This window comes from Chiloscyllium punctatum, chromosome 39 (genome assembly GCF_047496795.1).
Source record: "Chiloscyllium punctatum isolate Juve2018m chromosome 39, sChiPun1.3, whole genome shotgun sequence".
In the NCBI taxonomy this organism is placed as follows: Eukaryota; Metazoa; Chordata; class Chondrichthyes; order Orectolobiformes; family Hemiscylliidae; genus Chiloscyllium; species Chiloscyllium punctatum.
In genome coordinates, this window is record NC_092777.1 from 41,316,275 (window position 1) to 41,340,059 (window position 23,785).

General features: G+C 39.8%; 1 protein-coding gene across 2 annotated transcripts in view; it reads left to right on the forward strand.

Moving 5' to 3' along the window:
• The window catches only part of ccdc57 (coiled-coil domain containing 57), a 183,516-nt gene that overhangs the window by 113,545 nt on the left and 46,186 nt on the right, over window positions 1-23,785 (forward strand). For both annotated transcript variants that reach the window (XM_072558516.1, XM_072558517.1), the window contains 3 exons: window positions 13,798-13,932; window positions 19,546-19,783; window positions 21,123-21,299. In XM_072558516.1, coding sequence (XP_072414617.1) covers window positions 13,798-13,932; window positions 19,546-19,783; window positions 21,123-21,299 — 550 coding nt within the window. The remainder of the gene's footprint in view (window positions 1-13,797; window positions 13,933-19,545; window positions 19,784-21,122; window positions 21,300-23,785) is intronic.

Below are 23,785 nucleotides of genomic sequence, written 5' to 3' on the forward strand. Positions count from 1 at the left end.
TACATATGGTAGGATCACATGGAGATAGGAGTAATATACTAGTCTGGATAGAGCATTGGCTCACCAACAGAAAACAGAAAGTTGGAATGACTGTCTTTTTCTGGTTCGCAAGCTGTAACTAGTAGATTGCCACATGGTTATGATCTATATTAATGCCTTACATAGAAGGATAAAAGATACTATTGCTAAATTTGGAAAAGACACTAAAACAGGTAAGAAAATAAATTTCAATACAAATTAAGTAATTTACAAACACATGTAGATAGATCAGGTGACTGAGTCAAAATTTGGTAGTTTGAGTTTCAAGTGGACATGTGAGTCTTAGTTTTCATTTTGGTTGGAAGAATAAAAGACAACTTACTGAAATCGAGAGAAACTTCAAAATACTTTTGTGCCAAAGGATCTGGGTGTCCTTGTGCATGGATCACAGAAAGTTGTTATGCTTTTCAGGTAATAAAAAGGGCAAATGGAATTTTGGCATATATTGCTAAAGGAATGGAGTGTAACAGTGGGAAAATATTATGGCAACTGTACAAGGCAATGGTGAGACTGTATCTGGAGTACTTGTATCATTTTGGTCCCATTATTTGAGGCAGATTGGAATTGCATTGGAGGTAGTTCAGAGAAATTTCACTCTATTTATTCCAGAGATGAACAGTTTATCTTATGAAGAGACCTTGAGCAGCTTATACTCACTAGAGTTTAGAATAATGCAATATAAATGCAGTATATAAGATGCTAAAAGGAATTGACAAAGTAGGCATAATGCAGATGTTTCCCATTGTAGGGCAATCAAGAACAAGAATCATAGTTTTAGGCTAAGGTATGGCAGATGAGGAGGGATTACTTCTCAAAGGGTCATGAATCCCTAGAACTTCCTGTTCCAGAGTACAGTGAGTACTGGGGTATTGAATAAATTTAAGAAGCAGATATATTTAGATTAGTAACAGGATAAAAGAATATGGGGAATGGGCAGGAAAGTGGAATTGAAGCCTAAATGAGTCAGCCATGTTTGTATTAAATACTGGTGCAGGCTCGAGGGGCTGAATTTGCCTATTCCTGGTCCTAGTACGTGTATTGATTGTCAACTGAAGTATTCAACTGTGGAAGGAGTCTTTGTGCCTAGTATTGCGTCTACAATATTTTTAACTCTACTTATCCAGCAGCTCTACAGAGACTTATTTACCTGAATCACAGCCCTTTGACTTGCCTAGAAAGATTCCACAAAAAGACTTTGAGACTGTTTCATTGCATTTTAATACTATAACCATACAATCTGAAAAGCAATCATATTACAGGAAAGGACAACCGTATAGTAGAAGCTTTGTCAAGAGCAAGTATAAAAAGGAAGTTGATATTATATGATAAAAATGGAATTATATAGAAAATTATTATTATCGGAAGTCCTGACTTGTATATTTAGTATGAATGTTGTGACTGTTAAGTGAAACCTTCTATAACCAGAATAGGTGTAGTGATAAAAAATAACTTGCAATAGAAAAATGTAAATGCTTCTTAAACAAAACTTTTCATCTTTTTTTTCCACAGGCAGATATGATGAAGTTTCATTATTGTCATTTGAAATTTGGTTCTAAAGTGGACAAAATGATATTTGGTTTTATGATTGAATTGTATTTCTATATTTCATGTTAAGATAAGGACATGATTTTAGTTTAATTTTGAGTTGAGCTGGTAGTAACAGTGTCTGGAAAATTGTTCACATGCTTCTAAAGGAGAGTCCTTAAACAGTCCTTGGGGTGAATAGTTCAGTGCCTGAGAATAGAACAGGCCAAAACATAGGCTATTGTGTCCTGTGACATAGCAAAAGAGAGGCTGATGCATTGACATATATGCAACTTGCAGAGGCTGAGATTCTTTCTGTCTTTGACTCTTTTCATTGTAAATACTGAGGGGAAAATACTTCAATCTTTTATCCAGTTCTTTACAATCACGACAAACTAACGTCAATATTTATTGTCATAACTGTGACATCTGGGGCTGTTTATTGAAGATTTGATTGGTGAAGCATTTTGGTTTGAGGAGTGCTAGATAATGTACTTCCCTATTCTCAACATTCCCTGTGATAGAGTTAATTATCAAACGTTTCATACTCTTAAAGATCTGTACTAGGTTACTCCTTTCACCTTCGTATCCTGGAGGAGATAAAAACTCAACCTGTCATCCTTTCCTTAAGCATTTGTTGTAAATCTAATATCATTCTTGTAAATCTTTTTACACTCTCTACAGTACCTTTATAATTTAAATAATATTCTGCCTTATCAGCAGAAGGTCTTCCAAGTGTGGTCTATTTTCTATGTTTCAGTCAGCCAGCTATCCATTGCTATCATTTACCCCAGGATTCATACCTTAATTTTATTAATTTGTCCATGTGTCATACCTTAACTGTATTTTCTAAAAGCCTTTGATGTGTTACATCTGTTGTTCTTATGATTGTAATGAAGTCAGCCAGGTGAACCTCATAGAATAGGAATTGGGGCTGTTAATCTGGTCCAATCAGGGAGCCCTGGCTGATATAAACAGGTGTGTCAGAGGTTCTAGTCACTCTGAGAGCTGGCTCTGAGGAAGCTGGACCAGTGTCAAGTACTATGTGTGGACAAAATAAAGAGTGACTTGGTGAGGGGATACCAACTTCTGTGGAGTTATTTCAGTTCTGTCCCTCCTATTCTCTCTTACCTCTTCAAAGAACTCAGTAAGGTTGGCTAAGCAAGACAAACCCTTTTAAATGTTGAATATTCATCATCTGTTTGGTTTCTAGATGTTTATTCTATCTTCTCCTTGAGTACTGATTTCAATATTTTTCAATGATTTACATTTTATTGTCAGGAATACAGTGAAAAACATATAATGCTGACCCACATGGTGCCACCTTCGGCACAAAGATACCTAGGTGCAAATACATAAGTACATAGCAGTAAAAGAAAATAGGTTAAAAAGTTAAATACTGCCTTCATAGAATAAGTCAAAAAATATTGAAATAAGGTCCAGTCGGTTCTGCTATAACGCCTGTTTCTTTTGAATTGAATTGAATTTGTCACGTGTACCGAGGCACAGTGAAAATCTTTCTTCAAAGAATAAAGAGATCTAGCTGGAAAACAGTCCATCTTTCTTCCACTGCCTCCACCATGAGTCCTGAGCCACCCCACCAATGTTGCAGTCTCTCGGGCATCATCTCTCCACTGCTGGGCACATGTTGCTGATGCCACCACTGATGCCAGATCCCTGAGCTAGAGCCATACTCTCCGCACAACCAGGAGCCCTCACCCCTGCTGCCACCACCACCTCGCTGATAACCAGCAGTCATGACTCCAGCCTTACCACAACCAGGAGCTGCTGCCACCAACTCGCCAATATTCAAGACACCCCAAATCCGGCCTTACCACAACCAGGAGCTGCTGCCACCACTTTGCTGAAAGTTCTTAGAGATCAGGGGCACCCATGTTGCTGTTAGGAAGAGGGTTGCAGTATTTTGACCTAACTATAGTGAAGACATGGTGTTCCCTTGGAAGGGAATTTGCAGGTGGTGGTGATGTTTTCATGTATCCGCTTCCCTTGCACTTTTTAGGTGATAGATGCCATCCAAGGAAGCTGCATGTTGTAGGCAATACACACTGCTGCTATTGTGCATCAGTAATGGAGGGAGAGAATGCTGAAGACTGTGGATGGGGTACCAATCAAGTGGGTTGCTTTGTTTGGATGAGATTGAGCTTTTACAATGTTGTCGGAGCTCACCATTCCAGATAAGTGGAGAACATTCTATACAATACTGACAAGTCTCTGGATGGTGGACAGGCAGTGATGAGACAGGAGGTGAGATATTTATCACAAACATCCTAATCTCTGATCTGCTCTGGAAGCCACAATACTTTCATTGGTTTTCTAGTTCAGTTTCTGGTCAGTGGAAACCCCAGGATATTGATAGTGGGGAATTCAATGTCATTGAATGCCAAGGTTTGTTATTGTTACACAATTAAAGCATCCACTCTGAATCCTACATGTGGTTCTCCATAAGGTTGGCCACCATCAGTGAGGGAACTGATGCACTCAAAGCATTGAGACATTGTGAGACGTGTGATGAATGGACTCTTCCATTCTTATCATATGATCCCACAATTCTTTGAATAACACCAACATATGGCAAACCTTTGTTGCAGATTCTCCAGTTAGTATTACCTGTTTCCATGATTCCTTAGAGTCTCTGCCTTTCATTTGTCCTCAACCTTCCAAAGGGACTAGCCAAAGCCGAATCCATCCTCGAGCTTCCTTAAAAGATGTATAGACCAGCAAGATGTCAACATCGGTTCTGATGGCGGGAATCCAAGAAAGATGTGATGGTGCTTCCTGAAAGGAGTTTTCCAACTGACTTCTCTGGAATGTAATTTGGAGTCTGGACTCCTGCCCTTTTGTGGCTGGCTGTGAGGCAAGCATAAGAGAAGATGATGCTGCATTGTAGAGACAGTGAACAGAAGATCATACTGCTAAAAATTAAATGACAGCTCATACTTTTACAGCTCAATATACAGGGAGCAGTGCATCACATGAATGTGAAGATGTTGAGGTATTTTCACCCTGTCTACAGTAGACCTTCATTTCTCCATCCTCAGTGTCTTTTATGGCTTGCCACTCTAGCCAAAACACGGGTCAGTTCCTCAAAGTGTATCAATGAAACTGTACCACCCCACTATCTTTCCTTCTCCATGGCGTTTCATTCTCATTTGGCCTGGAAGGTGAATGAAGACAGTTGGGGTAATGTATCTCTTCCTCACCATCTGCAGCTTTCCATTGTCAAATGCTGCTGTAGTGTGTACTTCAGTTTCCAGACTAACAGTGATAGAGTTCTGACTTTTGCTCTTGATTTATGAAACATATCAAACACTTATCTATTCCCATCAACAGGAGAACTAATGCACCCTCAGAATACACTCTACCAATCAGAAGGCATACTGTCTAGGTCTATCTTTGAACTAACCTTTTCAGAAAGTAAATGAAATGGTCTGGTGCTGGGCATCACTCCTCTGCTGTTGACACTAACAGCCAGCTCCATCCACATAGAAAGTTTGGGTCTCAAAAGTGACAGGGTTCAGAGCCTCGTATGGAATGTCCTCAATGGTACAGAGCATAGGTATTTCCTAATCAACCTGTTCAGAGATGATATTACATACCTCTGGAACACCTGGGTGTTGAACCCATGTCTTCTGGTCCAGAGGTAGGGGCACTACTGCTACACCACACCTAAATCATTCCAAGTGCACCACCTAACTACAGTTCTTCTATCACCATAACAATTGTGCGTTAGGTGCAACTTTTTCACTCAGAGGATGGTGTGTGTATGAAATGAGCTGCCAAAGGAGGCAGTGGAGACTGATATAATTACAACACTTAAAAGGCATTTGGTTGGGTATATGAATAGGAAGGGTTTAGAGGGATATGGGCCAAGTGCTGGCAAATGGGATTAGATTAATTCAGGATATCTGGTTGGCATGAACAATTTGGACTGATGGCTCAGTTTCCATGCTGTATGATTCTAGTTATCAGGGGATGGAATTTATGGCATTTAGTTAGAATGTAGAATATTTGAAATATAAATGATGTGTTGACTCATAGCGTAATGCTGCAAAAATTTCTTTACCTAATTCTTTTCTTTTAATGATTTAACATTCTGGGTCTAATTCACATAATTGTTATTAACTTTCTCAATTGCCTATTGCCAAAGAAGCAAATATGGAGAAGAATTTAGAGACCTGTCTGAGTATCCCTTAGGTTGGGATGAGACGAGGTTAATTGGCATTGATGTTAGTTCTTGGCCAGGGATGTGGTGCTAAAAAGGAAAGTCCATTTGAGTCAGGTGCAAATTGTCTGCAAGTTGCTGGAAGAATGTAATTTTTCCCTTGTAAAGCAGTTAATCTAATATGGCCATATTTTTGTCAGTTTCTGAATTCACATGTGAGCATTTATGCAGCAGACTGGAAAGATGATGAGAGGTTTGAGCAAACTAGAGGCTTCTTGCCAGTGTTCCTATCTGTGCTACAGTGAATGCTTCTGCATGCTTGATCTTTTTGTGCTTGGCGGTCAGGTTATGTATACTAATTAGCAAGGGAAATTTCAAGGGGTGTTTCTGTAATTTGAAAACAAAGTGGGTGCCAACTTCAGCTGTAATAAATTTAACCAATGTGCAAGTCAGTTACTTACATTAGAAAACCTTTTTATGCGGAGGGGATTTTCATTATCTGTATATCCTTTCGCTTCGATCCATGGCTAAAAGGGCAACAGCTACGCAGATAACTTGGGTAACCTTTGAATATGAGCCAAATGTTCCCTTGTAATAGTCTGGCTGCTCAAATTCTAGTTCTTGTATGCAGATTATCAGATATATCTGTTGTTTTAAAAGCTGTGAGAAAGTTCTGAAGTATTTTTAATGAAAAAATGGGAATTGTATGGTAGAATGGTCATGAAAAGATTGCTGAGGTTGTCTAATTTAATCGTATTTCAGTTGTAAATTGAAGACAATGGGAAATGTTTGTAAATTGAATTGGGTCATTGCTGATATTCTGTCCTCCTTCTATGTAACGTAAAAGCTATTATCAAGCCATATGTTAGAAGAGCCAATCTCCTGGTTTGAGTCAGCAAATTTATTAGTGGTACTGGAAGAGCACAGCAGTTCAGGCAGCATCCAAGGAGCAGCGAAATCGACGGTTCAGGCAAAAAATTTATTTATGGTTGAGTGGCACAGTTCAGCAAAGTCTAACTGTATCACTCTCGCTCTATGCTGAGTTGTGACTTTGTTTCAAAAATATTTGTTCCTGGGACCTGGTCGTCACTGGTGTGGCCAGCATCTGCTGCCTATCTCTAATTACCCTTGAATAGAGTGACTTGTCGAGTGATTTCACAATCACTTGAGTGTGAACAACATTGCTGTGCTTCTGGAGTCACAGATAGGTTACATGCAGTTTCTACAGTGGATTTGAATCCATTTAAGTGAAGCATAAGATTGGGCTTCTGTATCATTAATCTACTGATATTATCTCAATGCCATTGTCACCTCCATTTCCATATAGTGATGGAAATTGCTATCAAACACTAGTACCACAGCAATAATCTGTTCATGCTGTTCAATTTGATTTCTGTCAGGACCATTTGATTCCTCACTTCATTACAGCTTTGATCTAACCATCGATAAAGATCTGAATATCAGAATTGAGATAAGAGTGACTGCCCTGATATCAAATCAGCATTTGACCAAATGTAACATCAAGGAATTCTGGTAAAATCAAAATAAATAGGTACTGGGGAGAAAATGCTACAGGTTGGAGGTATTCCTAACAAAAGAAAATACTTGAGATTGTTGGAGTGTTATGGACTAGGCCAGACCACTCGAAACATTCTTAAGCAGGTAACCCAGACTGTAACTTTGCAATCTGTTTTGGTAAGTATACAGTGAAAATTCTCTGGAGTAAGCTAGGTTGACTGCCAGGGTTTAAAACAGACAAAAAATTATTTGCAAAATTATGGAATGAAACACAAAGAACAGAATAAAGAACACCTACAGAACTCAGTCTATCCAAACTGGACGTAATTATGCTGTTCTGAATGTGCACAACAGTCCGAATAAACAAACCCCTTACATGCATCCCTGAACACTATATGCAATTTATCATGGCCAATTCACCTAACTAGCACATCTTTGAAACAAAGGCTTACAGATTGAAGTTAGAAAAGCAGAAGGAGAGAGGCCTTAGCAGCCTGTTTCCATGCAGCTCACTGCTGAACTGACTCTAACTTAACTTCAGTTTCCAGGTCACTCCCCTTTATTATACAAGTTACTTCTAAAAACATAAAAACGTTGGCCAAAAGTCTCATCTGTTTACGTATAAACAAAGGCCTCTTAATATCCTTTTATCTTTGTACCAAACCAGTCAATTTGGAGCCTGGCCTGTTTATAACCTCTCTGGAAAAAAAACCAAAGACACAGTATCCTTGAGAAAAGGACCAGCTTTGTGACAGGAGGTCAATTATCTCAGTACCAGGACATTGCTGCAGGAGTTCCTCACGGTAGGGTCCTGGATGCAAACATCTTAAGCTGTTTCATCAGTAACCTCCCTTCCATCATGGTCAGAAGTGTGGATATTTGCCTGATTGTATATTCAGTACAATTTGCAATTCATTAGTCACTGCAGATTGTCAGTATACAGTAAGACCTGGGCAATTCTTAGGCTTGAGCTGACAAATGGTGGAACGGTGGCTCAGTGATTAGCACTGCTAAACCCACAGCGCTAGGGACCAAGGTTCATTTCCAGCCTCTGGCATCTGTCTGTGTGGAGTTTGCACATTCTCCCTGTGTCTGCGTGGGTTTCCTCTGGGTGCTCCAGTTTCCTCCCACAGTCCAAAGATGTGCTAGTTAGGTGAATTGGCTGTGCTAAATTGCATATAGTGTTCAGGGATGTGTAGGTTAGGTGCATTAGTCATGGGAAATGTAAATTGATAGTGTAAGGGAATAGGTCTGGGTGAAATGCTGTTTGGAGGGTCTTTCTGGACTTGTGCCAAATGGCCTGTTTCCACACTATAGGGATTCTATGATTATATGAAGTAATATCTGTGCCACACAAATGTAAAGCAATGACCAACAGGACAGAATCTAACCATCATTCCTTGACATTCAATGTCATGACCATCACCGAATCCTTCATTATCGACATTCTGAGCTATACCATTGACTAGAAACTGAACTGGAACATCTGTATAAATGATGTTGCTAAAAGAACAAGTCAGAGACCGTGAATTCTGCAGTGAATAGCCTCACCAACTGACTCCACAAGCCTGTCCACCATCGAAAGGAAGCCAGGATTTTGATGGAATGCTTTCCATTTGCCTGGATAAGTGTAGTTTCAGTAATGCTTGAGAAGCACAACACCATTCAGGATAAAGCAACCCACTTGATTGACACCAACAATTACCACATTCAACATTCACTCCCTTCTCCATCAAAGCAGTGACAACAGTATGTACTGTTTAAAAGAAACACTGCAGCAATTAACCAAGGATGCTTCAACAGCCTTACAAATTCATAGCCTCTATTACTTAGAAGACAAGACTTTGGAAAGACCAAAACATCTGGGTGACAGGAGAACTTACTCTTTGACTTTTGTACTCCTGGGACTGAATGGGCAAATTTGCTTAAATTGGGCTTGTCTTTTAAAATCCATCATGGTGTTTTTGGTATGAATATTGGTCATTTGGATGAGGCATCACTATGAAACTAGTCCTATTACAACTGTAGCCCAGTAGAGCCATAGTGTCATAGAGATGTACAGCATGGAAACAGACCCTTCAGTCCAACCCATCCATGCCGACTAGATATCCCAACCCAATCTAGTCCCACCTGCCTGCACCCGGCCCATATCCCTCCAAACTCTTCCTATTCATACACCCATCCAAATGCCTCTTAAATGTTGCAATTGTACCAGCCTCCATCACTTCCTGTGGCAGCACATTCCATACATGTACCACCTTCTGCGTGAAAAAGTTGTCCTTTAGGTCTCTTTTATATCTTTCCCCTCTCACCCTAAACCTATGCCCTCTAGTTCTGGACTCCCCGACCCCAGGGAAAAGACTTTGCCTATTTATCCTATTCATGCCCCTTATAATTTTTTAAACCTCTATAAGGTCACCCTTCAGCCTCCGATGCTCCAGGGAAAACAGCCCCAGCCTGTTCAGCCTCTCTCTGTAGCTCAGATCCTCCAACCCTGGCAACATCCTTGTAAATCTTTTCTGAACCCATTCAAGTTTCACAACATCTTTCGGATAGGAAGGAGACCAGAATTGCACACAATATTCTAACAGTGGCCTGTACAGCCGCAACTTGACCTTCCAACTCCTGTACTCCATACTCTGACCAATAAAGGAAAGCATACCAAACACCTTCTTCACTATACCTGCGACTCCACTTTCAAGGAGCTATGAACCTGCACTCTAAGGTCCCTTTGTTCAGCAACACTCCCTAGGACCTTATCATTAAGTGTATAAGTCCTGCTAAGATTTGCTTTCCCAAAATGCAGCACCTCGTATTTATCAGAATTAAACTCCATCTGCCACTTCTCAGCCCATTGACCCCATCTGGTCCAGATCCTGTTGTAATCTGAGGTAACCCTCTTCGCTGTCCACTACACCTCCAATTTGGGTGTCATCTGCAAACTTACTAACTGTACCTCTTATGCTCGCATCCAAATCATTTATGTAAATGACAAAAAGTAGAGGGCCCAGCACCGATCCTTGTGGCACTCTACTGGTCACAGGCCTCCAGTCTGGAAAGCAACCCTCCACCACCACCCTCTGTCTTCTACCTTTAAGCCAGTTCTGTATCGAAATGGCTAGTTCTTCCTGTATTCTATGAGATCTAACCCTGCTAATCAGTCTTCCATGGGGAACCTTGTCGAACGCCTTACTGAAGTCCATATAGATCACATCTACTGCTCTGCCCTCATCAATCTTCTTTGTTACTTCATCAAAAAACTCAATCAAGTTTGTGAAACATGATTTCCCAAGCACAAAGCCATGTTGACTAGCCCAAATCAGTCCTTGCCTTTCCAAATACATGTACAGCCTGTCCCTCAGGATTCCCTCCAACAACTTGCCCACCATGGAGGTCAGGCTCACTGGTCTATTGTTCCTTGGCTTGTCCTTACCACCCTTCTTAAACAGTGGCACCACGTTTGCCACCCTCCAGTATTCCGGCACTTCACCTGTGACTATCAATGATACAAATATTTCAGCAAGAGACCCAGCAATCACTTCTCTAGCTTCCCACAGAGTTCTCGGGTACACCTGATCAGGTCCTGGGGATTTATCCACATTTAATCGTTTCAAGACATCCAGCACTTCCTCTTCTGTAATCGGGACATTTTGCAAGATGTCGCCATCTATTTCCCTACAGTCTATATCTTCCATATCCTTTTTCACAGTAAATACTGATGCAAAATATTCATTTAGTATCTCCCCCATTTTCTGTGGCTCCACACAAAGGCCGCCTTGCTGATCTTTGAGGGGCCCTATTCTCTCCCTAGTTACCCTTTTGTCCTTAATATATTTGTAAAAACCCTTTGGATTCTCCTTAATTCTGTTTGCTAAAGCTATCTCATGTCCCCGTTTTGCCCTCCTGATTTCCCTCTTAAGTATACTTTCTTTATACTCTTCTAAGGATTCACTCGATCTATCCTGTCTGTACCTGACATATGCTTCCTTCTTTTTCTTAACCAAACCCTCAGTTTCTTTATTCATCCAGCACTCCCTATACCTACCAGCCTTCCCTTTCAACCTGACAGGAATATACTTTTTCTGGATTCTTGCTATCTCATTTCTGAAGGCTTCCCATTTTCCAGCCGTCCCTTTACCTGTGAACATCTGCCTCCAATCAGCTTTTGAAAGTTCTTGCCTAATACTGTCAAAATTGGCCTTTCTCCAATTTAGAAGTTCAACTTTTAGATCTGGTCTATCCTTTTCCATCACTATTTTAAAATGAACAGAGTTATGGGCGCTGGCCCCAAAGTGCTCCCCCACTGACAACTCAGTCACCTGCCCTGCCTTATTTCCCAAGAGTAGGTCAAGTTTTGCACCTTCTCTCGTAGGTACATCCACATACTAATCAGAAAATTGTCTTGTACACACTTAAGAAGTTCCTCTCCATCTAAACCTTTAACACAATGGCAGTCCCAGTCTGTGTTTGGAAAGTTAAAATCCCCTACCATAACCACCATATTATTCTTACAGATAGCTGAGATCTTCTTACAAGTTTGTTTCTCAATTTCCCTCTGACTATTGGGGGGTCTCTAATACAATCTCAATTAGGTGATCATCCCTTTCATATGTCTCAGTTCCACCCAAATAACTTCCCTTGATATATTTTCAGGAATATCCTCCCTCAGCACAGTTGTAATGCTATCCCTTATCAAAAATGCCACTCCCCCTCCTCTTTTGCCTCCCTTTCTATCCTTCCTGTAGCATTTGTATCCTGGAACATTCAGCTGCCAGTCCTGCCCATCCCTGAGCCATGTTTCCGTAATTGCTATGATATCCCAGTCCCGTGTTCCTAACCATGCCCTGAGTTCATCTGCCTTCTCTGTTAGGCCCCTTGCATTGAAATAAATGCAGTTTAATTTATTAGTCCTATCTTGTCCCTACCTGCCTTGACTGTTTGACTCACGTCTGTTCTCAGCTGTAACCATCTCAGATCAATCTCTTTCCTCACTATCTCCCTGGGTCCAACCCCCCCCCCCCCCCACCTTACTAGTTTAAATCCTCTCAAGCAGTTCTAGCAAATTTCCCTGCGAGTATATTAGTCCCCTTCCAATTTAGGTGCAATCCGTCCTTCTTGTACAGGTCACTTCTACCCCAAAAGAGATTCCAATGATCCAAAAACATGAATCCTTCTCCCATACGCCAGCTCCTCAGCCATGCATTCATCTGCTCTATCCTCCTATTCCTGCCCTCACTAGCTCATAGCACTGGGAGGACCTCCTTTTTAAATTTCTACCTAACTCTCTGTAATCTCCCTTCAGAGTCTCAACCTTTTCCCTTCCAATGTCGCTGGTTCCAATGTGGACAATGACCTCCTGCTGGCCCCTCTCCCCCGTGAGAATATTCTGCACTGTGTCTCTGTGACATCCTTGATCCTGGCACCAGGGAAACAACGCACCATTCTGCTTTTTCTCTGCTGGCCACAGAAACGTCTGTCTGTACCTCTGACTACAGAATCCTCTAACACAATTGATCTCTCGGAAGCCGACGTAGCCCTCGTTGCATTAGAGCCAGTCTCAATACCAGAAACTTGGCTGTTTGTGCTACGTTCCCCTGAGAATCCACCACCCCCTACATTTTCCAAAACAGCATACCTGTTTGAAATGGGTATATCCACAAAAGACTCCTGCTCTAGTTGCCTACCTCTCTTACCCTTTCTGGAGCTAACCCATCTATGTAACTGTATCTGAGACTTCCCCCCCCCCTTTCTATAACTGCCATCCATCACATACTGTTGCTGTTGCAAATTCCTCATCGCTTCTATTTGTCTCTCCAACCAATCCACTTGATCTGATAAGATTCGCATCCAACAGCATTTATGGTAGATATAATCCGCAGTAACCCATAAACTCTCTTTAAACTCCCATATCTGACAAGAAGTACATATCACTGTAAAGGCCATTTTTGCTCCTTCACAATCTACAGAGCCAGAAAATAACACTGTCTTATTCCTCTACAAACACTGCCCCAGGTTAAATTAATAGCTATGGCTTATATTTTAAGTTTAATCAAGAGACTTATCTCCAAAAACATGTAATCAGGAAAGAATCCACTGTACCCACTACTGCAGCCTATCTCTTGGACAGACTTAAAACAACAATTAACTGATCTGATTCTGTGCTGTGAACTTCGCCCAACAGTTCCTCCAAGATTAGTTGTGAATTTCACTGTTAATTTTCCCAGATGCACTCCGATGTCCAGTGATACACAAATTCAAACAGCAAAGGCAGTAACTGTGCAGGTTTTTTCTCTCTCTCTCTCTCTCTCTCCTGCACTGTCCTCACCATGTAAGTACATAAGACCATCAAAAGAGGATAGGAAGGGAATAAAATTGGCTTTAGAAAATGCAAGAATATTTGTGCTTTTAAGTAAATCAAACGAACTGCTAAGAATTACTGCTGGGGAAGATTCCTGGGTGATTTTACCATTTGGTAAATCATGACCCAGATTCTACAGCAAGATTTTGAAACCTGTTCATGTTATTCTCTTCAGGTTTCAGCCGAACTAAAGGACACCGAATGTAAACTGCAGGAGATGGAGACTTTTGTCCAAACATTGACCCGAGAAAGAGACCAAGCAGTATCTGCACTGCAGCTTCATGGTATTTTTCCAGAACAGAGCTCACAGGTGAAAATTATTTATTAATGTTTTGACCCTATTTTGTGCTTGTTTCTCACTTTCTGTTTATAAAAGTGAAAGACTATAATATGCTGATGGTATTGCAACTGCTGGAGTGCTTTCTCCAAAACAGGCTGCTCCTTTATTGTGAATTGCGAAATAAGCATGATTCTCCATAATGATGATAATTCTGCCAAAGCTGTTTGGAAAGGAATACTTTTTCATACAAGGTTCCACAAACCAGCCCAATACTAGATAATTTCCTTCAGAAAGAACTATGATTTTGGAGTAAGTTAATTTATACCATACTGCTAATCTATCTAGGATTGTACAAATAGTATAAAGTAGTTCATTTTTCAGTACCCAATCCTTACCAAGCATAGGGATTCAGGAGAGGACAGATGTTTTATAAACAGGAGAGAGGAAAAACAGGAGGATTCTCTCTGCACTTTCAGTTTTACAATCTGAAAAGTGAAAGAGCAGTTTCGTTGTGTGAACAGGTAATATGGAGAAACTTAAAAGAGAAAATCCCAGTTAAAAAATAAATTCCACCAATTGTCCCTTACTTAGCTTCAGTATGGGATTACATGTTTCTAAACAAACTTAGCTAAACCTATGGCAGAATGTACACATGCTCCGTCACTGTGCTGCCCTTAGATACTCTTTCACTTCTTCAACTGAACTGAAATGCTTTTCAAATGGTACTATAGCAGCCAATTAGATTTATATACTAATTTCTGTGTATCAAAAATCCCAAAATACTTTATAAGAAGAGTTGTAAAGACCAAGCCAAATTAAGAAATAGTGGTAGACCAGGTGATCAATATGGACGAAGTGCATAGTTTAGAGGAGATTTTTAGAATTGGAAAGAGGGATTGCAAAAGTTTTAGCTGAGTTCCAGAGTGCAAGAATGTGAGGCTAAAGGCTGAGACACTAATTCTGATGCTAAGCGAGAAAGGATTTCACAAATAGTTTAGAGTTGAAACAACAGATTGTGTTTGTTTGAGTTCACAAATAGGAATATGGTGTACTAGAGCTAAGAATATGTTAAAGCTACACTAATTTTCATTGAGCTCCTGCTATAATGTTATACTTTGCTTTGGCAGCCTTATTCTGGCAATGATGTCAAGGCAATTGAGAGAGCTTAGAAGAAATTCATAAAGATGGTATCACTGATCAGACATTAGTTACCTATAAAGATTAAATTATTTGAAACAAAATGAGAGGAGAACTGATAATAATTACAGTAAATGCAGGTCATTTCATGAAGATAAATCAGGAAATACTATTTCAGTGAACTGATGAGTTGATAACTAGCTTTAAATTTAAGATTGAGGAAAAAGAAGAGGTTTGAATACTCTTCCTGTTTGTAGGATGTTTGGACATGTACAAATAGTGAGGGAAAGAGAGTTTGTAGTAGCTTTTAAAAAGGGAAGTGAATGAAAATTTGCATCACAAAATGCAAATTGCTACACTAGCTGTGAGCCTGAATGGAATAGAGGAATACAGATCCTGTAATGGCTGAAGGGCCTATTCCTGTGCTGTATTGTTCTTTATTCTTTGTTTATAATTTTGTTGGACATTTTGTAGGAAAGGGTGTGACACACAGGTTTGAAAATATTGGAGTTTTGTGTAGGATTGCAGCATAGATTTGGAATCTTTGAACAAATCATACCTGAACTTATCCGTTTGGGGGGAGAAAAATTGGAAAATATTATATGAATTTGTTGAGACAGGTTATAGGTGAATGTGATGTTAAAGAATTTGTTACATATATGAATTTTATAAGGTTGTTATTTTTGGGGCCTGTATTTTGGTTGTTAGTTTTGGGCCTGTATTTCTAATTTAGGGTTAAATGGAGGAGTGAAGGAGATCATGTGACCTTTCAGCTGTTTACTCAACTGCAAGCAGGGTGACTTGCAGATTTCAAAATTCTTGAGACTTTCCTGGGGCTTTTTTTGAACTGGTGTTCCCTTTTCATTCTAATTCATTTACTAGATGATGCAATCACTTAGTAACAATACCTTTACATTTGCCTTGGTGTTTTGGGTCTTTGGACTCTCAAGCAGAATTAGGATCATCAATATTCTCCATAATTATCAATCCTCCACGAAAGGCAAAGCCATGATACAACAAAACTGTTAATATCCTAGACACCATAGTATTTAAATTGGCACAACAGACAAATGTTAACAACAAAAGATGTTTTTCAAAATAACAGACCTACTTTTCTAAATATAAAAAGTCATCACCCTAAACATAGCTTCCATGGGACTGGTGAAGTTGCAGCTAATGCAGTTCCATCACCTGCACACACAACTGGAACATTTTAACCAATCCACACCCCACTTTGCAACCCCACAATCCCACTGATCCGGCCCCCTCGGATCCAGCTCTGAGTGAGCAGGATGTCTGACATTCTTTTTCGAACCTGGGTCCCAGAACATTATCTGGGTTTCTGGATTAACAGTCCAGCGATAATACCACTATACCATCAACTTCATAAAATATTCCTGTTCTTATCTGTTAGCTAGGCTCCGTGTTTGGACCAGATTAACAGTCCCAATCAGGGAACTCATATTCTGGGAGATCCACCTGGCTGACTTCATTACAATCACTACATAGAGCAAGTAATTGAGAAGGCTAATTGAATAGTACACTTCGAAAGCAATCAGAATTGAACATAATAAAAAGGAATAATAATAAAAACTGGTGGAGAAACACAACATGTCTGACAGTATCTGAGGAGAAAGAAACAGAGTTAATGCTTTGAGTTCAATATAACTTCAGAATTGTTCAGAAGTGCAGGAAGTGACTTGATTGAAGTGTGTAAAAGTCTGAACAGTCTTGACAAGGCAGACATGGGAATGATGTTTCCTCTTGTGTGTTCGTCAAGAACTCAGGAGTACTGTATAAAAAAAATTATGGATAATCCCTTTAAGGACAGAGATGAGGGGATTTTCTTTCTCTCTGAGGGTTGAGCATCTTTGCAATAGTGTGAGATTATTAGAAAGCCTCTTGTCATTTAGCCTTGCAAAAGTGTCAATGTCAATGAATAAATTACCACCTGAAGTATCCCAGGATAATTCCTAATACTTGTGAAATTATAAAATATCAAGCTATTTGTACTTGACCTCTAGAAGAGAAAATGAGCATGCAAAAAAAATGCTCTAAATAAAAGTACAAAATTGTGTAACAGTTTGCCATACCTGTATTTTCAACCTTTCTGAAAATTCAGTGCTGTGTATTTTCTCATACTGTCTATCTCTATGACTCTATGGAATGAGCATGCCCTCTAGTGGAGAGATTTATCTAAATTTGATTGGGGTTTAAAGTAGGCCAGGTTTTCCTGCCATTTGGTCTCCATCCTGCAGTTGTAGCTCATCTGGGAAATGTAACTGGGAAAATTGATCAGGAATTTGCAAGAAACACTGGCAGTTTTTAAAACAAAAATCCCTGGGATAGTCATGTGCCAGTATTGAGGATGGCCTGTTGAACCATGTCAAAATCCCATCTGCTGCATGCAAATAAGATTTAGGTTCTATACTGAAGTCCATATTGGATTTCTTTCTCTGACAAACTGTGATCTGCTTCAATCAAATCCAGTGAAAGTAATATTGCTGCTTGCTGGATGGCATTGGAGAAATAAATATGTTGCCAAAAGCTTTCTTGCTGGATAATGCATTTATTAAAACTTTGCAAATAAATAGATAACGGTTTCACTATCTCCAACTTATCAATATTGTCAACTTTGCTGCAGATTGTGTAAAGATTAATTCAGCCATGAAGTTTAAAATGTAATGGTATTTCTGTATGTGAACTCTGCTATACCATGCTTAAAGTGATGGTCTAAAGGATTGTAAAGAGAAGCTCAAAGAGGATAACTTCCATTCAGGCACCATTGGAGACAGCTGTCACTTTATTGCTCAGGAACTGGTGCACATCTACACCAGAAGGTCAGCATTGGCATGGCAGTAAAAGTCACTGGGCTACTTCTGTTACAATATTTTTCCAGCAGCACGGGGTTCATTTATAATTTCAGTCAATCTGCTACTGCTGCTGCATCAGGCATATAATTGGTGCCTTGTTGGTGTGAACTTTCCACTTTATTTCCAATATTAATTTTCAGATAGATGTCATTAATAGGACCCATTTGACTGTCCTTCATTTTGAGCAAGCTATTTTCTTCCCAAAACAAAATACCATTCTCTCAATGCACAATGTAACATAAAGCAGCTCATTATGTACATGAATGCAAGCTATTCCAGCAGCTGCAGTTGTACTTTCATTTTAAAATAGTCCCTAATGTCAATGCTATTCATAAGTACAAGGCAGGTTTCTGAATAGTTGCTTTTTGACTAAGGCTACCTTTAATATCAGTGCCTGATGATACTGGATTGGAACAAGAGTACATTCCATCGTATTTATCAATAAGTAGACCATAAAGATTGAGAAGACACACTTCAGGTTTCCACACCAATCTATTAGAGCACTCTAGTACAGTCTTGTTAGATGTTTTTAGTTGTTTTATTTTGCTAGTTCGTAGTCCAGTGGGTGAAGATTGCAGAGAGGTAAATCAGGATGATTAGCCACAGTCAGAGTACCTTTTGGTCCGATGGGAGGGACAGAAAGGTTACAACAGAGATTCAGCCATGAGTGGAAGAGAAGTGGTACTGCTATGTTTCCCTCTTATTGCGTTATTAATGTTTAATTACATATATTTCCACATGGTGCACTGGAATATTAACGTAAGTTGCCTGTGCAAGTTTAGGAGTGGGAATTAAACCTATAACTCAGAAACGAGAGTACGATCAACTGAGCAGATTCACATAAAAGGATTAAATTTCTGTCAGTAGCCATGATGTACAATAAAACCTAGATGACTGCATGCAGCTGATTATGAAGGTGATAACAAACAGTCACACAAAAGCTTTTGTGAAGTTGTCACTGAGGGAACACTTCTGTATGGAGGCTAGGGATATAAGATATGCCATGCTGCTTTCTGGGATATAAAGCAGTCGGAGAGACTACACGGAAAGAAGACACTATGGATTACCTGAGTATACGCTGCTTTTGATGTTACCTCAAGGATTCAAACAGGTAAAATAAGTAAACATTAACCTGTCTTCTCAAAAGAAGAGGTGCACAGTGTAAAAGGAAAAATAATTTTCTGAATAGTATCATTTAATTACACAAAAGTATCACTGTATTTCGCTACTTCTGGGTCCTGTTTTCATGATTTTGTCTCTTTGTCATGAATTCTAGGCCTTCTTTTCCTTCACAGTCTTGTGTCTTTTTTGATATTTATTAATTCTTCTTTTTTATCTCCAGCTGAGCTAGAATAATTGCAGGTGGTCTGAGATTTTATTTGTACCACTTATAATTGACAATGCTAGATTGGATGTTTAAAAGCTATTCACACTATCTTGCAGAATACTTGAATTTTCTGAGATTTCCTCATTAATCACAAAGAATGCTCTTTGACAACCCCTATTTTACACTAGTACTCAACTTCTGTGTTTCATCACACAAGCCTCTGATACAATATTTTGATGTGGAGTTTTCACCTGTTTGTACAAATTCAATAAAGACAGTGATCACATTTTGTCTTCAACTTGGCAGAATGCAATACCTGAAAAAGGAAATGTAAATAATGCAGAATTCCCTTCAGATGTTATTCGGAAGCTCCAGGAGCAGAATGTGAACCTGCGTAGCGTTATTGCACAAATGAGGAAAGAGATGGAGATGCTGAGTGAGCAAAGTCCTGCCAACCAAAACCAGAATCAATCATTTGATAAGACTGGATCATTCAAGAGCCCCAAAGAACCATCTAAAGATATTATGACCCCATGCACTCCAGGTAACCAGCTTTTAGTTAAATTTGGAGCACACGATCGTACCAAAACGTTCTTCAGAGTTCCTTCGAATGTTCAATTTATTAAGCAGTACATTGCTGAAAAGTACAGTTCAGCTTGATTCTTAGCCTATGCTCAGTCGGATGGTCCCAGCCAAATTAGTAGCAAAGACTTAAAAAAAAACTTAAGCTCCTCAGGACAAGGAAGGAAAGTTTAGAATAATTCTTCTCACAATCTGGTCAGATTGGAAGAGCCTTGATTTCTTCCTGCTGTAATAATCAGGAGTAAATGGCCTTTTAGCAGTTTTCCAGTTTGAGAAGATCACATCAGGATTGAATATGGGCGGCATGGTGGCAACGTGGTTAGCACTGCTGCCTCACAGCGCCAGAGACCCGGGTTCAATTCCCGCCTCAGGCAACTGTCTGTGTGGAGTTTGCACATTCTCCTCGCATCTGCGTGGATTTCCTCTGGGTGGTCTGGTTTCATCCCACAATCCAAAAAAATGCGCAGGTTAGGTGAACTGGCCATGTTAAATTGCCCATAGTGTTAGGTGAAGGGATAAATGTAGGGTCTGGGTGGGTTGCTCTTCGGAGGGTCGGTGTGGACTTGTTGGGCCAAAGGGCCTGTTTCCACACAGTAAGTAATCTAATCTAATCTAATGAATGTGGAACTTGGTACATTGAATGGGGTTTTGGTCAGTAGAGAGGGATACTCAGAACAGTGAATGGGGACTCAGTACAGACTGATATCCAGTGTAGTGAAAAAGGGCTTGATTTGTGCAAACATGATACCCAGTGCAGTGGGAAGTTAATGGGGAAATGAGAATGCTTTGCAATGCTTTGGTCTGTATATTCAACTGAATAAGATAATGCGATTTTAAATGCATTTCACAGCAAGTCCTTAATTTTAATACATTTTTATACAAATTTCCTATCTCTGATTTTATTGCTCCTTTTATTTAATGAAATCAAAATGGATGTGATGACAGAATAGAATTCTGTTGCACAAAATAAGTTAGAAAGAAAACTTTCCTAAAATCTCAATATATCCCAGTAATCACACCTGCTAGCATCTTGTTTGTTATCTCTCTGTGCATTGGGCCAACCAGAAGCACGTCCAAGGAATTCATATTGGATTTGAAATGTTAACTGTGTTTCTCTATCTTCATATGCTGGAAGGCCTGCTGAGTTTCTACAGGACTTTCTGTTCTTAAACCAGAAACATTGACTGAGATTAATTTTCTGCTTTTTTGCCTCTGATGTATAATAATGTGAGCAAACTGATACAAAATTACTATATACTTTAATTTGAAATGACTCCAATATTATTTCTCTACTCTTCAAGAGTATGTTAAATCTTTGGAAGATGAGGTTCATGAACTGAAACAAAAGTGCAGAAAGTTGGAAGGACAACTAGAAGATATTTCAAAAACTTCTAATAAAAACAAGGTTCCCAATCCAAGCCTCCCTGCAGATATTACCTATCTTCAGAACCACACTCGTACTTTAAATGAGACTGTAGGTAAGAACACTTCATTGTGAAACGTGCAGCATCATAAATTATGCAAGTTCCAAAATTTTCATTCACCTCAAAACTCTTTTAACCTACAGGATCACATGTAATACACTATATAATGCTGCTCCAAATGTATTGCTTCTCATCATTTTCAAGGATAACCAGTATGCTATAATGTTATGTGATACTCTGAATTTATTATTACAAATTGATTCCATCCTTATTTCCACTATTGCAATTATTCCATTCCTTTGCCCTTTCTTACCAGATCCTTATTCACAATTTGGCTATTTAATTCACCAGTTATTCCACAAGAATAGCTTCTTCTTTATTTAAAGAGTAGAAGTCTGCCCTTTTGTGAATTTTAATATTGAACTGATGTTTTTTTAAAAGAGATGTACAATTTTAAAGTTGTTGATCTGCCCATTGAATCATCATTACAGGAAGAATTATAATGTCATCCACAAAATCAAGCAATGTACAAATGATGGACCAGATATTTAGTTGTTTTGCCATATCTGTTCATTCTAGCCAGGACCTCAGAGGGTGCATTGTCAAGTGGTAGTAATGATAGATTCACAGAATGGTTGTAGCAAGACGAACATCGCTGGTCCCATGCCTCTCTGTTTGTTCCCCTTAGCCCTGTAAATCTTTCTCTTCAGATAATTATCCAATCCTTGAATGATTAGCTGCTTTGCCTTTCTGTACATGAAATGGCTCCATTTTATTTCTATCATCCTCTGTGATTGACAAAGGTAAACTATCCCTCTTGTTTCTTCGTGATTTGTCTGCATTCTTTGAAATGGTTAACTCTGCCATCCTTCTCCAACATGTCTTCACTCGCAATGAACATGTTTGAACTGCACTTCAATGGCTCCATTTTTGCACATTCAATCATAGCCAGAGAATCACCTGCCATAAAGTGCGAACCTATAACCAGAGGCAGAACTCCTCATCAAAAACTGACGTAGGGCAAGAGGATTGGTTGCTTAGGAATTAATTTTAAAGGCTGAGTGAGTAGGACTGGGAGAGAGATAGAGTGTGTAAAGTTTTTATTTTCTGTTGTTTGTAGTTGTTAAGAATTGAGACAGAAGGAAAAATCTGCTTTGTGGAGTAGAAGGTTAAGTAACAGGTTCCTAGTTTATTATCCGCAATTGATAAGGTTAACAATGGCAGGAGAACATAGTCCCGTGGAATGCTCCTCCTGTATTATGTGGGAAATCGGGCACTCTTCTAGTGGCCATGGCAATACATATATGCAGGAAGTGTGTTCAGTTGCAGCTCCTGATTAGCTGATTGGAGCACCTGGAGCTATGGATGGACTCACTGTGGAGCATCTGTTATTCTGCAGATGTTGTGGATAGCACATTTAGTGAGTTGATCACACCGCAAGTAAGACCTACACAAGCAAAAAAGCATTGGGTGACCACCAGACACAGGAATAAGCGTGGGCAGGCTGTGTTAGGAGTCCCCTGTAGCCACCTCCTGCTCAAACAGATACACCATTTTGAATACTCTTGTGGGCGGTTGGGGTGGGGAGGGAAGGGAGCGAAATGGCATCTTAGGACAAAACAGCCAAGGTTGTGGCACCACAGTTCGCTCTGCTGTACAGCAGGTAAGGAAAAAGAGTGGGACAACTTCAATTATAGGGGATTCACCTGGAAGGAGAACTGCTAGGTGGTTCTGTGGTAGCAAGCAAGACTTTTGAACAGTATGTTGTTTCCCTGGTGCCAGGGTCAGGGATGTTTCAGAGGATCTGCAGGATGTACTGAAGGGGAGGATGAATAGCCAGCAGTCTTGGTACATATCAGTACCAACAACATGGGTAAAATAGACATAACCTCCGGCTGAAGGAATTTAGAGAGTTGGATAGTAGATTAAAGAGGCTATTAAGGTTGTAATCTCCAGATTACTTCCAGTGCCACGTCCTACTGACTGTAGGAATAAGAAGGTAATTCAGATGAACATATTGCTAAAGGGATGGTGTAGGAAGAAAGATTTTTGGAGTATTGGGACAGCTTTCAGGGTAGGTGGGGCCTGTACAAGATGGAGGGGTTGCATCTGAACCAGAAAGGGTTTGTTTCTTGCTGGGACATTAACTCATGCTGGTAGGGAGATTTTAAACTGATCTGGCAGTGGGAAGGGACACAGAGTAGATGTAAAGTTAGAAGCCAGATCCAATCAGATATAGAAGGAATGCTAGAACTGTCCAGTGAGTGGAGAAGACCAGGGATAGGATATGGCATATAAGAGGTCTAGCAGTGTAAACTCTATCTATTTTTATCTATGAGCCTGACTGGTAAGGCAGGTAAGCTTAGAGCATTAATCAGTACATGGGAATATGATATTGTTACAATCATTGAGACTTGGTTGGAGGAAGAACAGGACTGGCAGATAAACACTGCAGGGTATAGAGGTTTCAGGTGCGATAGTAGGAGTGTAGGAAAGGTGGGACATTGCATTTTTGATAAAGGAAACCATCACTGCAGTAA